Here is a 15,404-nt window from a genome sequence, read left to right on the forward strand (position 1 = left end):
TCCTTGGTACACTTATTCTCTATCTGTCTCTTTCTCCCTTAAATAAATATAAAAATATATAAAAATATATTTTAAAAAACTCTCAAAAGCAACTGAACAGAAGGACACATTTCAGAACCACCTTTCAGGACAGACCATGAGGAGGTGACATGCACCTATAGTCCCTGCACTGAGGAAGCTGAGGTAAGAGGACAGCCCGGAGCTAAGTGACTTCCAGGTCAGCCCGGACTAGAGCGAGACCCTGCCTAGAAAAGAAAGGGAGTATCTTGTGAGGAATGGGGATGGAACTCATTGGTAGAGTACTTTGGCTATCATGTGCAAAGCCCTGAGTTTGTTTTCTCTCTCTCTCTCTCTCTCTCTCTCTCTCTCTCACACACACACACACACACACACACACACACGGAAGGCAAATGCAGAAAATAAAACTACCTCTTGCTATCATTTTTAGTGCTGTCCAATAGAAGCTTCTGTAACAATGGACATATTCTACAAGTGTACTGTTCAAATACAGCAGCCACTATCCGCATGCAGCAACTGAGCTGAAATGGAGTTAGTGCAAATAAGGAGCTCAATTTTAATTTTACTTCAGTTTTTGAATTAAATGTAACCCAGCATATGTAGAGAGTGGCTATAGTACTGGAGTTACAAAACTGCAAGATGCACTCTGGAGAAGGCTAAAATGAACTGTGATTTGCCCAATTTATTCTGAGAAGCATAAAAAACAGGGTGGCGCTGACCTCTCCCAGCAGGTTGAGGCACTGACAAAGGCCTTTCAAACTTCCCCCATTTCTCCTCTAATCTATTCCATTTAAGTTCTTTCTCCATCTTCACAGAGCACAGCTTATCCTTTGGCTCCTCCCTAACTCTGCAAACAGGTGCTCTCAAAAGAGCCCTCTTTTTCATCACTGCTGCCTGGTACTGAGTGAGATAAAATCCCACACGTGCTTGTGATGAGCACATCCTTGCTGAAAGTTCTGGTGTAGGCATGTGCCTTGATAAACATTTAATTGCCTCACTGCTGCCTCACCTTACAGGTATGCCTAGAAACTCACACTTGCCTACAGCATCCTTTTTTTTTTTTTTGTCCTTTTTGAGACAGGGTCTAGCCCTGGCTGGCTTGAGCTTGCAACAATCTTTCTGCCTCTGACTCCTGAGTGCTGGGATGATAGGAATGTGTCACCACACCTGGCAGATGCAGGTTTTTACTGAGGTCTACATTTGCAATATCAGGAAAAGTCAAGCTACAAGGCATGATATCACATTCTCTTTTCAAAATAACTTTTGGCAGAATGTTTTAAGCCCGTTTTTTGAAAGACACATCTCAAAGGAGAAATGGGCTAGAATAAAGGACAAAGCTTACTAGAACCCAAATATTCAATTCTGTGACAATGTCCTGGTTAAAAACAGAACAAAACAAAACATCCTTGCCAGGCGTTGGTGGTGCACACCTTTAATCCCAGCATTTGGAAGACAGAGATAGGAGGATCACTGTTGAGTTCGAGGCCACTCCGAGATTACATAGTGAATTCCATGTCAGCCTGAGCTACAGTGAGACCCTAACTCAAAAAAACAAAAACAAACAAACAAAAAGTCCTGAAAATTCCAATTTATGCCATCCAGGTTTTAGAGCTACCTTAATCTGAATTTTTTTTGGAAGGGGGACAGTGACAAGGCTCCAGTAGCCCACTATGGCCTCAAAGCTATGTAGTCCAAGCTAGCGGTGAGCTCCTGAACCTCCTGCCTCCACATTCCAAGTGTTCTGATTATAGGCATGGGCCATCATACCTTGGTTTTCTTTGTAATTTTGGAAATGGGGACTCTCTAGGAAGCCCAGGCAGACTTGGAACTGGATCTTTGGGTCCTCATGCCTCAGCCTCCCAAGTGCTGGGATTACATTCGAATGTGCTTGGACTACAGGCATTTGCTACCAAGCCCAGCATTCTTTAAGAAGCGTTTTCTAGAAGAAAAAGGAACTAAATAAAGTTCTGAACCATGTGTCACATTTTGGACCCGTAAGTTATTAATACACAAGCGTGAAGGTACTCCTACATTAGAAGGCATGTCTCTACTTGCAAACTCACAGCCATTTATCTTGCAGATCAGTTACAACCCTACAGGACTTTGCTAGTTGGGACTTGAGAATGTATGTATTAAGATCAGTTGTGAAGATGGAGAAGTTACTGCCACTTCCTCCTTTGTGCTACGCTGCTCAGAAACACACCCATCACCTATGATAAGACCCTGGGATGAGTCACTTGAATACTTAAAATGCAAAGGAGGCTAGCAAGAAGCTGAAGACAAGAAGTAAGTTAGCTGCACATACAATCAACTGCAGCCTCTGGCAGGAAACAATACTGCTCCCTGCTTGCACTACTTCAAGAAAAGTACTGTTTTGATTTGCAGATATTATCTGTGACCTTACAAATGATTGAGGACACACAATATATTTAAGTGGTGGATTAGTACTTAAAAAAAACTTGGCGCACGTCTTTAATCCCAGCACTCGGGAGGCAGAGGTAGGAGGATTGCTGTGAGTTCGAGGCCACCCTGAGACTCCACAGTGAATTCCAGATCAGCCTGGGCTAGAGTGAGACCCTCCTTGAAAAACAAACAAACAAAAATTGTCTGCAAACCACAAGTTCATTACGAAGGTTTAGGATTTCCCTTCCAGCCAGCCTCTTCCTTCTCCGGATCTGCAAGCAGTTTTCAATTTCTAGTTCCCAACTCAGTAGAAAACGTTTGCACTAATGGGCTGGAGAGACGGCTCAGCGGTTAAGGCGCTTGCCTGAAAACGCATGCACTTATTTCCTAACTGTGAAGCCAAGAGGTGAAGTCCCATCTTGATTCACAGATGAGGAAATGAGGCAAAAAGAGTGACCACAGGCTGTCATAAATTAGAACCAAAAGTCCAATTCCTCCTGTTCATGTTTTAAATATATTAGAAAGGCAAAGTAGTCTTGGAGGAGGAGGTTGTCTTTGTGTGTCTGACAGAGAAGGCTGCCTTGGAATATAACCCAAGCCCACCTTTAAAAAGGTTATCTAGAACTTCACAGATGCTGGAGGCTGAAGCAGGTAACTAACCTGGCCAGCATGATCACAGACAGGGGTCTTAGACAAAAATTTAAGACATACCGCCAGATAAAATGCTAGTGGGTGGAGAGAGAGCACTACAACCTCAGGATAGAGAACGAGGGTGTAGATGGAGGGGCTGTTGGCTTTGCTTGAAATAAGTAAATTATATATACATATATTATAACATATATGTATATAAAGTGATCTCTTTTTTTCTTTCTCTTTTTCTCCTGGCTTCAAGACCGGGTCGGCTTTCAGTCTGGTCTGCTTCTTGACTGGTGGGGGTGGGGAACCTGAGGGCATACATCTCCTCACCTCGCCCTGGGAATTCCTGTAAACTGCAGGCAACCTAACCCCTCCCCAAAGGGTGGCAAACCACGACGGGGAACCGAGAGGGTAGTGGTACCCCTCTCACCCCGGGAGGGCAGGCAGCGTGCTTCTCGGGCGCGAGTCCCGCACGCCCCACAGGTCTGCTGCCCTTCGGCACGCCCGCCACCGTCCACTCTCCGCTTCCGCATCCCGGCTCTCCCCGCGCATCCCGGCCCCTCACCCCACCGCGCCCCGCCGCCTCCCACGTCCACCCAGCCGGGGAAGCCCCCAACCTCGGCCAGGCGCCACCGCCGCCCCGCCCCCGACCCCCAATCGCTCCGCTCCGGGGCGGAGGGACTGGACGACCACCGGGGACGATCGGCTGCGGTCAACTCTGGCCTTCCCCCCCCGCCCACGCCACCCACCCGCGGGGCCGGGGACGCGCGCTCACCCGGCGGCCGCGTTCTCGAACTTGAGCGCGAGCGTCTCCTCGATGATGCGGTTGTTCACCTCCAGCAGGATCATGGCGGCGGCTGCCCCGGGCAGGGGAAGGAGAAACAAGGGCGGGTGAGGGTGGGCAAGAGAGGGAAGGACGGAGGGAGCGGCCCCGCGGCCCCTTCGAGGAGGGGGGCTGGGTGGGGTAGGTTAGGGGAGAAGGGGAGAGGGAGCGGGGTGGGAAGAAGAGGCAGACGCGCGCGCGCCGCCCCAGCGCGCACGGGCTGTGCGCACGGCCACCCACCCGACAGACCTGGCCCCCGAACCCTGCACCCGCCTGCCGAGCCGCCGCCGCCGCCGCCGCCGCCGCCGCCTCACCGACAAGCCCCGGTCCCCGCCCAGCCCCCGGCTCTAGCCGGCCACTTCCGCTCTCACACCCACTTCCGCTCTCCAGCCCGCCCGGACGCGCGGCCCCGAGGCGCCATTTCCGCTTCGACCTCGCGTGCACGCGCACGCAAGCGCACGTTCTGGGAAGGGAGGGGGGGAGGGAGGAAACACGCTCTGCGCGTGCGCCATAGCCCCGCTCCGACTTTGTCGTAGATTTCCCCTTGCTCCGGCCTCCGCCCACCTGTCATTCCCTGAGGCTTGCCTCACTGTCCGGCTGCGTCTTCCCGCTGGTCCCACAGACCCGACTCCACCCTTCCGGTAGTGTCATGTCAGAGAACCCGTTGGAAGAAGCTCGTCCTTCCCGTCTCCTAGGGGAAGCCTTCGCTTCCAGCTCACTCGTTGTGTGTGTGTGTGTGTGTCTCTACCCAGCAACACCATCATGCATGCCTTCATTTTGTGCACAGATAACTTAGTGGACTCCTGCTCTATGCTGGGATTGCAATGCTGAATGAAATAGACCAGCGCCCGCCTTGAAGTGTGGTGAGGGAAACAATAAATACTCCGGTGACCCCACTCAGAGCAGTGAAGGAATGACTGGGAACCTCGACGAGCTTCCCTGGATACTGGATACCTGATAGTCTCTCATCTTCCGGTACCTCGGATGCTCATCTGCTTACAGAATCTGGATTTATTACTGTACTCTAGCTGAACCTTCTGCCCGTGTACCTTTTTTAAAAAAAGTTTCCCTCTTCCAGGGGCAGTATACTAAATTTAGTTAAGCAGGGCATGGTGGGACACGCCTTTAATCCCAGCACTGGGGAGGCTGAGGTTAGAAGGATCGCTATGAGTTCGAGGCCACCCTGAGACTAAATTTCAAGTCAGCCTGGGCTAGAGCAAGACCCTATCTTGAAAAACAGCAAAAAAATTTATAATGTTGTTTGATTTTTTTTTTTTTTTTGAGACAGGGTCTCACTGTGTAGCCCTGGCTGGCCCTAAATTTATGTTAATCCTTCTGTCACTGCCTCCCAAGTACTCAGTTTACAGGTATGCACCTCTATGCTTTTCTTACTTGCTTTTAAAAAATATTTTATTTTTTACTTAGAGAAAGAGGCAGATAAAGGGGGAGAGAGAATGGGCACAGCAGGGCCTCCAGCCACTGCAAACAAACTCCAGATGCATGCACCACCTTGTGCATCTCGTTTACATGGGTCCTGGGGAATCAAATCTGGATCCTTAGCCTTCACAGGCAAGCACCTTAACTACTAAGCCATCTCCCCATCCCTTCTTACTTGCTTTTAATTGACCTCAAAAACCACCCATTTCAGGGGCCTGGGGAGATGGTTCAATGGTTAAGCGTGCTTGATTGCAAAGTCTTCTGGCCTGAGTTTGCACCTACATAAAGCCAGATGCAGTACATGGATGTGGTGTGAATTTGCAACAAGAGACCTTGGCATGCCTGTACATACATACACATACATACACATACATACAAATGCAAATAAATAGGAAAACACTTTAAAGGTCTTTATACAAGTGAAGCAATAGTATTAGACATAGATAACTGTGGTGGTTTGATTGTGTGTCCCCACAGACTCAGGAGTTCTATTAAGTTTGTAACTTGGGCCTCCAGCTGTTTGGCTGGAGAAAGTGTCACTGGGGTCCAGTTCAAAAGTGTAGAAAGATAATGATTGCTTAAATTATTTTTTCAGGAGCTTTAGAGGCCATCTTTGTCTAGCTCTAAATGGTTGAAGTCACAAACCCCTTCACATAGGCTTCCACAAGTATCTGATGGGTAACTTGTCACCCCAGAGGGGCAAGAGTCCACTCTTAAAGGCTACTTACACTGCTATATTTATTTATTTATTTATTTATTTATTTATTTATTTATTTGAGAGTGACAGACAGAAAAAGAGGTAGATAGAGAATGGGTGTGTCAGGGCCTCCAACTACTGCAAACGAACTCCAGATGTATGCGCCACCTTGTGAATCTGGCTTCCATGGGTCCTGGGGAATCCCTCCAACCGGGGTCCTTAGGCTTCACAGGCAAGTGCTTAGCCGCTAAGCCATCTTTCCAGCCCTTTTAAACTTTTTTAAATTGACAGCTTCCATACTTACAGACTATAAACCAGGATAATTCCTTCCCCTCCCCCACTTTCCCCTTTACAAATCCATTCTCCATCATATCCCCTCCCTCTCTCCACTAGGCTCTTTTATTTGATGTCATCATCTTTTCCTCATATTATGAGGCTCTTGTGAAGGTAGTGCTAGGCACTGCGAGGTCATGGATATTGAGGCCAATTTCTGTCTGGACAATTGCATTGTAAGCAGTGCTGCCCTTCCTTTGGCTCTTACATTCTTTTTGCCACCTTTCCCACAATGGACCCTGAGCCTTGGAAGGTGTGGTAGAGATGTTTCAGCACTAAAAAGTGCTCCATCACTTCTTCTCAGCACAATGGTGCCTTTTGGTTCATCCCACTGGTTACCACCATCTGAAAAGGGAAGCTTCTCTAACAAATGTGAGAGTAGCATTATTATATGGGCATGGGCCGGGCGTGGTGGCGCACGACTTTAATCCCAGCACTCGGGAGGCAGAGGTAGGAGGATTGCCATGAGTTCAAGGCCGCCCTGAGACTACAGAGTGAATTCCAGGTCAGCCTGGGCCTGGGCTAGAGTGAAACCCTACCTTGAAAAACAAAAACAAATATATAATTATATATATATATATATATATATATATATATATATACACACACACATATATGTATATATGTATATATAATGTATACACACACACACACACATGTATGAACGCTAAATAAAATGCTTACAGGGCAGTTTGTTAAGCATAATATATACATTTAGCCAGACAAGAGAAGGCGTTACACTCCTAAGGCTCATGACCTCCCCTACCATAGGCTTTTGATTAGCTTTTCAGTACCAGGCATGTATTCCTTCCCACAGAGTGGGTCTCCAGTCCAGTAGAGAGCAGTTGGTTTTCCCCATAACAGACATGCCAGTATTGCACTCATTTGGTCATATGGCCTGGATGGCCAAACTTGAGGCTTCCAGTGTCCACTATTTTCACTGCTGGTGCTTCTGTCTCCCATAAAGCTACATGCAGTGATACTTTTTCCAGCTTTCTGTCAGCTGATCTATTGGGAGGAGGTTTTAGGGCAGCCCTAGTTTGAATTCTCTGTGATCTTGCAGCCCAGGCATGTGGAATCTTTAGCAATAGGGTCTTACCATCTATTCCTGGGGGGAAACCAAGAGCCTTGGCAGAAGCCTGTAGTGTTTTAGGGGCATCAGGAACCTCCCTGGCTAACTACCCACTGGAAGGTATCCCATCTCTGGCACTGAAATTTTTCTAGTAGCCGTCTATGGCTTCTGGGTGTGCCATTATCCAAAAAGTAGGTTATCAAATGGCTTATTCACAATTTAAATCCTGAATTTTGATTAACCCTCCCCCACCCTTCTTTTACTCAATATCTTTCCCTGACCTTGCTGAGGCAAGTCCAACCCCAGTAATCTGTTCATCTACTTAGAAATGTGTAATACCATCCCCTTAAGTCCACTCCTCTCCTCCCTCCCTTATAGGCCTTTTCTAGCTTACTGCCCTCTGCTACTGATTTTTGCTCCAACTCACACACAAGTCTGAACATTTGTAAGTAGAATCCACATATGAGAGAGACTATATGACATTTCTGCAGGCCCCCCTTTTTTTCTTTTTTGTTTAATTTTTAGGCCCCCCTTTTTAATATATTTTTATTTTAAAGAGAGAGAGAATGGGCATGTCAGGGCCTCAGCCGCTGCAATCATGCTCTAGACGCTTGAGCCACCTCGTGGGCATGTGCGAACTTGCACTTACCTCACCTTTGTGCATGTGGTTACATGGGATATGGAGAGTTAAACATGGGTCCTTAGGCTTCACAGGAAGTGCCTTAACTGCTAAGCCATCTCTCTAGCACAGCCCTGCTTTTCTTTTTTCTTTTCTTTTCTTTCTTTCTTTTTTTTTTTCTTAGGTAGGGTCTCACTCCAGCTCAGCCTGACCTAAAATTCACTGTGTAGTCTCAGGGTGGCCTTAAACTCATGGCAATCCTCCTACCTCTGCCTCCTGAGTGCTGGGATTAAAGGCATGGGCCACTGTGGTGGTTTGATTCAGGTGTCTCCCATAAACTTAGGTGTTCTGAATGCTAGGTTCCCAGCTGATGGAGATTTGGGAATTAATGTTTCCTGGAGGGAGTGTATTGTTGGGGGCCGGCTTATGGGTATTAAAGCGTTTCCCCTTGCCAGTGTTTGGCATACCCTCCTGTTGCTGTAGTCCACCTTATGTTGGCCAGGGGGTGATGTCCACCCTCTGCTCATGCCATCATTTTCCCCTGCCATCGTGGAGCTTCCCCTCAAGCCTGTAAGCCAAAGTAAATCTCTTTTTCCCAGAAGCTGCTCTTGGTTGGATGATTTCTACCAGCAATGCGAACCAAACTTCAACAGCCACCATGCCCAGATCTTGCTTTTTTTTTTTTTTTTAAATTGTGTTTAAAAATATTCAGGGCTGGAGAGATGGCTTATCAGTTAAGCGCTTGCCTGTGAAGCCTAAGGACCTCGGTTTGAGGCTTGATTCCCCAAGACCCACATAAGCTAGATGCACGGGGGGCAGCGGGGGGGCGGGGGTTGGAGTTCGTTTGTACTGGCTGGAGGCCCTGACGTGCCCATTCTCTCTCTCCCTATCTGCCTCTTTCTCTCTCTGTATGTAAAAACAAACAAACAAACAAACAAAAACATATTCAAAGGCAGGTGTGTGGCACACACCTTTAATCTCAGCACTTGGGAGGCAGAGTTAGGAGGATTGCTGTGAGCTTGAGGCCACCCTAAGACTACTTAGGAGAATCCTGACTCTTGTAAACCAGTCTAGCCTTCTCAGGGGCAAACAATAGGAGACCCTGCCTCAAATACTTTCTAGATTTTGGTCAAGTAGAAAGTTCTTGACACTTAAAATGTCAAAGCAGCTGGGGAGATGGCTTAGAGGTTAAAGGTGCTTACTTGCAAAGCCTGCCAGTCCAGGTTCAGTTCCTCAGGCACCCATGAAAAGCTGGATGGGCATTCATTTGCAGTGACAAGTACTCTGGTTTCCATGGGTGTGCACATATACACATGCAGATAAAATTTTTTAAAAATGCTAAAAAAATTGAAAAACGTAAAACAGATGATATAAAAACTGAAAACTAGGGCTGGAAAGATGACTCAGAAGTAAAGGCACTTGCCTGCAAAGCCTAGAGACCAGGGTTTAATTCCCCGTAAACAAGTAAAGCCAGATGCAAGGTAGCACATGTGCCTGGAGTTCATTTGCATTGTCTAGATGCTCTGATGTACCCATTCTCTTCTCTCTCACCTCTCTCCTTCTTTCAACTAAATAATATCTGAAAACTTTTTTTTCACTTTCTTGGCTCATAATATTTACTGCCAGGCGTGGTGGTACACGCCTTTAACCCTAACACTTGGGAGGCAGAGATAGGAGGATTGCCGTGAGTTTGAGGCCACCTGAGATTACATAGTGACTTTCAGGTCAGCCTGGCCTAGACCTGAGACCTTATCTCCAAAAAAAAAAAAAAAAAAAAAAAAAGCAAAGCTGGGCATCATGGCACGTGCCTTTAATCTCACCCCAAAAATAAATACATAGTGAATTCTAGGTCAGTCTGGGATAGAACAAAACTCTTCCTTGAATAACCAAAACTAACAATAATTATTATTATTGTACTATTATAATATATATTTTAAACTTTTTTGAAGTAGGGTCTCACTCTAGCCCAGGTTGACCTGGAATTCACTATATAGTCTCAGGGTGATCTCAAACTCGTGGTGATCCTCCTACCTCTGTCTCCCAAGTGCTGGGATTAAAGGTGCACCACCACGCCCACCTTTATTGTATATTATTATAGTAGCATCTGGTTTTGCTGGATTATTAGACATCATGCTATATAGTATTAAATCAGCATTCTCTGAAAAGCATTGAACGTCTCAAGCATTACCTCAATAGTGTCTTTCATTTCACGAAGAATCCCATGATGCTGCTCTTTGTGGCACATACCTGTAGTCCCAGAACTTGGGAGGTAGAGGTGAGAGAATCAGGAGTTCAAGGCCAGCCTCCACTATAGGGTTGGAGGCCAGCCCTGGTTATTTGAGGAAAATAAACCCTTTTTTAAAAGAGGAGGGGCCTAGGGACATGTTGACAGAGTGCTTACCTAGCATGCAGAACGCCCTGTGTTTGATCCACAGCAGGGTAAAAATTGGGTGTGAATTTCAAGGACAGCTTGGGATACAGGAGACTGTGTTAAATAAAATAAAATATAAAAAATAAAATAATAAAATGAAAAAAAATACAAATCCTGCCAAAAGAGCTGGGGAGATGGCTCAGTGGCATCAGATGGCATGCCTTTAATCCCAGCATCTGAGAGGCAGAGGCAGAGGTAGGAGGATTGCTGGGAGTTTGAGACCAGCCTGAGACTACATAGTGAATTCCAGGCCAGCTTGGGGTATATCAAGACTCTACCTCGAAAAACCAAAAGAAGAAGAAAAAAAAAAAAAAAAAAAAAAAGAGGTGATGGCATTAAAGAATCCCCAGCACTTATGTAAAGCCTGATGCATGTATCATGCATGCAATGCAATGTGGCAGCAAATGTTCCTGGTATACCCACACAAATAAAATTTTTTAAATCTTAAATACATTATTTATTTATTTATTTGAGAAAGAGAGAGAGAGAGAGAGAGAGAGAGAGAGTGGGTGCGCCAGAGCCTCCAACCACTGCCGACAAATTCCAGACGCATGTGCCACCTTATACATCTAGCTTACCTGGGTCCTGGGGAATTGAACTGAGGTCCTTTGGTTTTGCAGGCAGACGCCTCAACTGCTAAGCCATCTCCCCGGCCCCCAAATAAAATTTATAAAAATCCTGTGAATAGCAGCTCAATATATATATTGAGAAGCTCAGGATTAATGGGGTCTCTACACAGTGTCCAGATACTGCTTCCCATGTCACAGATGCGCAGTGGGAGTTCTCTCCAGAGAGCTATTTGAGGCTTAGAAACTTGACTGCTCGTGTTGCCAGGGAAAACGAAATAGGAAAGAATGCTCTGAGCGCCAGCTAACGTCCCTTTAATCCCACTAGCAGCCTTGTGCCTCCCATTGTTTTCTATCGGGCTGTGGTCTACAGAAAACTAATCTCCAGCTGGACATGGTAGCACATGCCTCTAGTCTCAAAGTTTGAGGCCACCCTGAGACTACATAGTGAATTCCAGGTCAGCCTGGGCCAGAGTGAAACCCTACCTCGTCGGGGGTTGGGGAGGGACCTAATCTCCAGGGATGAAGGAAGTGGGGGTAGAATGGGCTGGTAGGAAACGGCAGACTCACTCTTTGGGGGAGGTCTTAGAATTCTAAAGGCATTTTATACCTATTTTCAGCCAATATTCCCACTTTTTTTTTTTCTTACTTTAGGTCTATTGAGACTTATGACTAATAGAACAAATATCTTTGTACCTACCGCCAAGCTTTCTTGAAATTTAACACTTTATAAACTTGCTTCACATCTTTTTGTGGGCTTGTTTGAAGGTTCTAGCAGGGGACACAGCTACTCGTGTACCCTTGACCAAAGAACGGTCCTCCTCTATTCCAGGAAGCTCACCCTCTTTGACCGAAAGTGCAGGTTCAGGAGGGACACTCGTGGAGTGAGGAGGGAGGAAGGGGACACACCTCTAGACAGCCAGATCAGCCAAGTCAACTCTGGTGGGCAATAGGGTGACAAATGTCGCAGTCAGATTGCCCTCACATCTACGGCTTCTTTTCAACCTCTGCTTTAATAATCTACAAGGTTCAAAAGGCCCAGTTTTCTTTCATAGGTATTGTTTCCATATGCTCAGACATCCAGCATATATTGAAAGAAGAAAAATAGGGGAAAAAAAGAACTTTGCGTTTAATTAAAAGGAAATGAAATCCAGCCTCTGTCCGTCTTGCTATGTTTAATATGCTGGTTTTTATGGCAAGATTAGTAACATTTCACGACCACAGGACCTCGTGTGCTTGCCTTGTCTGAGCAGTCTTCTCAGTACCAGTGACGAAAGGTAATCACGGGGAGAAGGGGATCCCGTAGCAGTAATGGGGTCTCTCCTTACTGAAGGCCTCTCCTATGCTGCTACCACGTGTGCTGGACGGTGTGCCCAGCTTAACTCTCATGATGGCTGTTGAGGACTAGTATAACTCCACAATTTCCCAAATTTGGCACCAAAATGTAAACAGTTCTCAAAGGTTCATTTTTTTTTTTTTTTGGTCATTTATTTATTTGAGAGAACAAGTGAGAAAGAGAGAGGGAGAGAGAAAAGGCTTCCAGCCACTGCAAACACTCAGAAGCATGTGCTACCTTGTGCAACTGGCTAACATGGGTCCTGGGGAAATGAACCAAGGTCCTTTGGCTTTGCAGGTAAGCGCGTTAACCACTAAGCCATTCTCTCCAGCCCTTCCTTTCTTCCTTCCTTCCTTCCTTCCTTCCTTCCTTCCTTCCTTCCTTCCTTCCTTCCTTCCTTCCTTCCTTTCTTTCTTTTTTGCTCTTTCAAGGCAGGGTCTCACTCTAGCTGAGGCTGACCTAGAATTCACTATGTCTCAGGGTGGCCTCAAACTCAAGGCAATCCACCTACCTCTGCCTCCAGAGTGCTGGGATTAAAGTGTGCCACCACACCCAGCTTTTTTTTTTTTTTTTTTTAACGTAAAGTTTCACTCTAGTCCAGTTGGACTTGGAATTCACTATGTAGTCTTAGGGTGGCCTCAAACTCACAGCAGTCCTCCTACCTCTGCTTAATGAGTGCTGGGATGAAAGGCGTGCACCACCATGCCCAGCTACATTTCTTTTCTTTTATTAAGTTTTTTATTTTTATTTATTTATTGGAGAGAGAGAGAAAGAGGCAGAGTGAGGGAGAGAGAGAATGGACGTTCCAGAGCCTCCAGCCCTGCAAACGAACTCCAGACGCATATGCCCCCTTGTACATCTGGCTTATGTGGGACCTGGGGAATTAAACAGGGGTCCTTTGGCTTTGCAGGCAAATGCCTTAACCATTAAGCCCTCTCTCCAGCCCAAAGGTTTACATTTCTTTTTTTTAAAAATTTTTATTAGCATTTTCCATGTACGTTTCTATGACATTGTAGAGATAGCATAGGTATAGGAATCTGGAATAAATGAGCTTGTAAGAGTAGGGTAGAGGCTAGACAGATTGCTCAGTGGTTAAAGCACTCACCTGTGAAACTCAAGGACACAGGTTCAGTTCCCCAAAACCCATATAAGTCAGATGCATATGGTGGCACATGCATCTGGAGTTCATTTGTAGTGGCTAGAGCTCCTGGTGCACCCATTCTCTCTCCTTCATGCTCCCCGCTTTCAAATAAAAAAATAAAATGTTATTTCAAGGTAGTGTCTTGCTCTAGCCCAGGCTGACCTGGAATTTACTCTGTAGTCTCAGGGTGGCCTTGAACTCACAGCGACCCTCCTACCTCTGCCTCCCGAGTGCTGGGATCAGAGGCGTATGCCACCATCCCTGCTACTACTTCATTTTTAGGTGATGAAACTCAGATAGTAAGAGACTGACATGTGTCTAAAGCTAAGTCTGTGGTTGGTTGTTGAGCTGGGGCATAGGCTTCCCGGTGTCCTGCCCCGGGCCATTATGCAACACGATTAGCCACCATGGAGCTGAATAGTTCTGATCAGAATGTAAAGATCATACCTGTCATTATACTTAAAAAAGAATGTCAGGCTGGGGCTGGAGAGATGGCTTAGCGGTTATGGCACTTGCCTGTGAAGCCTAAGGGCCCAGGTTCGATTCTCCAGGTCCCACATAAACCAGATACAAATGATAGTGCATGCATGTGGAATTTGTTTGCAGTGGTTAGGGGCCCTAGAGCGCCTATTTTCACACTCTCTGTCTCTAATAAATAGATTAAAAAAATACAGAAAAAAAAGAATGACTGGGTGGAGAGATGGCTTAGTGTTTAAGGCATTTGGCTGTGAAGCCTAAGGATGAGAGTTCAATTCCCAGTACCCATGTAAAGCCAGATGCACAAAGTGGCACATGCATCTGTAGTTTGTTTGTAGTGGCTAGAGGACTTGGCATATCCATTCTGTCTATCTCTCTCCTTTCTATCTCTCCCTGCTTACAGATAAATAAATACAAATATTTAAAAAAAACAAATGTTGGAGCCAGGCATGGTGGTGCACACCTTTAATCCCAGCACTCGGGAGGCAGAGGTAGGTGGATCACTGTAAGTTCAAGGCTACCCTGAGACAACATAGTTAATTCCAGGTCAGTCTGGGCCAAAGTAAGACCCTACCTCGGAAAACCAAAATGAAAAAGAAAAACAAAAATGAATGTTGGGCTGGAGAGATGGTTTAGTGGTTAAGGCACTTGCCTATGAAGCTTAAGAATCCAGGTTTGATTCCCCAGGACCCATGTAAGCCAGATGCACAAGGTGGTGCATGCCTCTGGAGTTTGTTTGCGGTAGTTGGAGGCCTTGGCACTCCCATTCACTCATTCTCTCTCTCTCTGTCTGCCTCTTTCTCTCTCTCTGACTCACTCTCAAAAATAAAACAATAAGCCAGGTGTGGTGTTGCATGCCTTTAATCCCAGCACTCGAAAGGCAGAGATAGGAGCATTGCCATGAGTTTAAGGCCACCCTGAGACTACAGAATGATTTCCAGATCAGCCTGAGCTAGAGTGAGACCCTACCTCAAAAAAGCAAATAAATAAATAAATAAATAAATAAATAAATAAATAAATAAAATAAACAAGTAAATAAAATAAAACATTAAGGTCATATGGCTTATGTGGGTCCAGGGGAATTGAACGGGGGTCCTTTGGCTTTTCAGGGAAATGTCTTAATGGCCAAGCCATCTCTCCTGCCCAAAAGATTTTTATTTATTTATTTATTTATGTGTGTGTGTGTGTGTGTGTGTGTGTGTGTGTGTGTGTGTGTGAAAGAGAGAGAGAGAAAGAGAGAGAGAGAGAGAGAGAGAGAAAGAGAGAAAGAATAGGTGTGCCAGAGCCTCTAGCCACTGCAAATGAACTCCAGACGCATGTGCCACCTTGTACATCTGGCTTACGTGGGTACTGTGGAGTTGAACCTGGGTCGTTAGGCTTTGTAGGTAAGTACCTTCACCCCTAAGCCATCTCTC

At 46.0% G+C, this 15,404-nt stretch overlaps 1 protein-coding gene across 1 annotated transcript in view; it reads right to left on the reverse strand.

The window, feature by feature from the left end:
- The window catches only part of Arpc2 (actin related protein 2/3 complex subunit 2), a 47,485-nt gene extending 43,323 nt beyond the window's left edge, over nt 1-4,162 (reverse strand). The window contains exons 1-2 of the mRNA XM_004662943.2: nt 4,130-4,162; nt 3,833-3,914 (exon numbers count right to left, since the gene is read on the reverse strand). Of these exons, the coding sequence (XP_004663000.1) occupies nt 3,833-3,906 (74 nt within the window). The 5' untranslated portion in view covers nt 3,907-3,914; nt 4,130-4,162. The remainder of the gene's footprint in view (nt 1-3,832; nt 3,915-4,129) is intronic.
- Between the last annotated feature and the right edge of the window lie 11,242 nt (nt 4,163-15,404).

Source organism: Jaculus jaculus, chromosome 4 (assembly GCF_020740685.1).
Source record: "Jaculus jaculus isolate mJacJac1 chromosome 4, mJacJac1.mat.Y.cur, whole genome shotgun sequence".
Taxonomy (NCBI): domain Eukaryota; kingdom Metazoa; phylum Chordata; class Mammalia; order Rodentia; family Dipodidae; genus Jaculus; species Jaculus jaculus.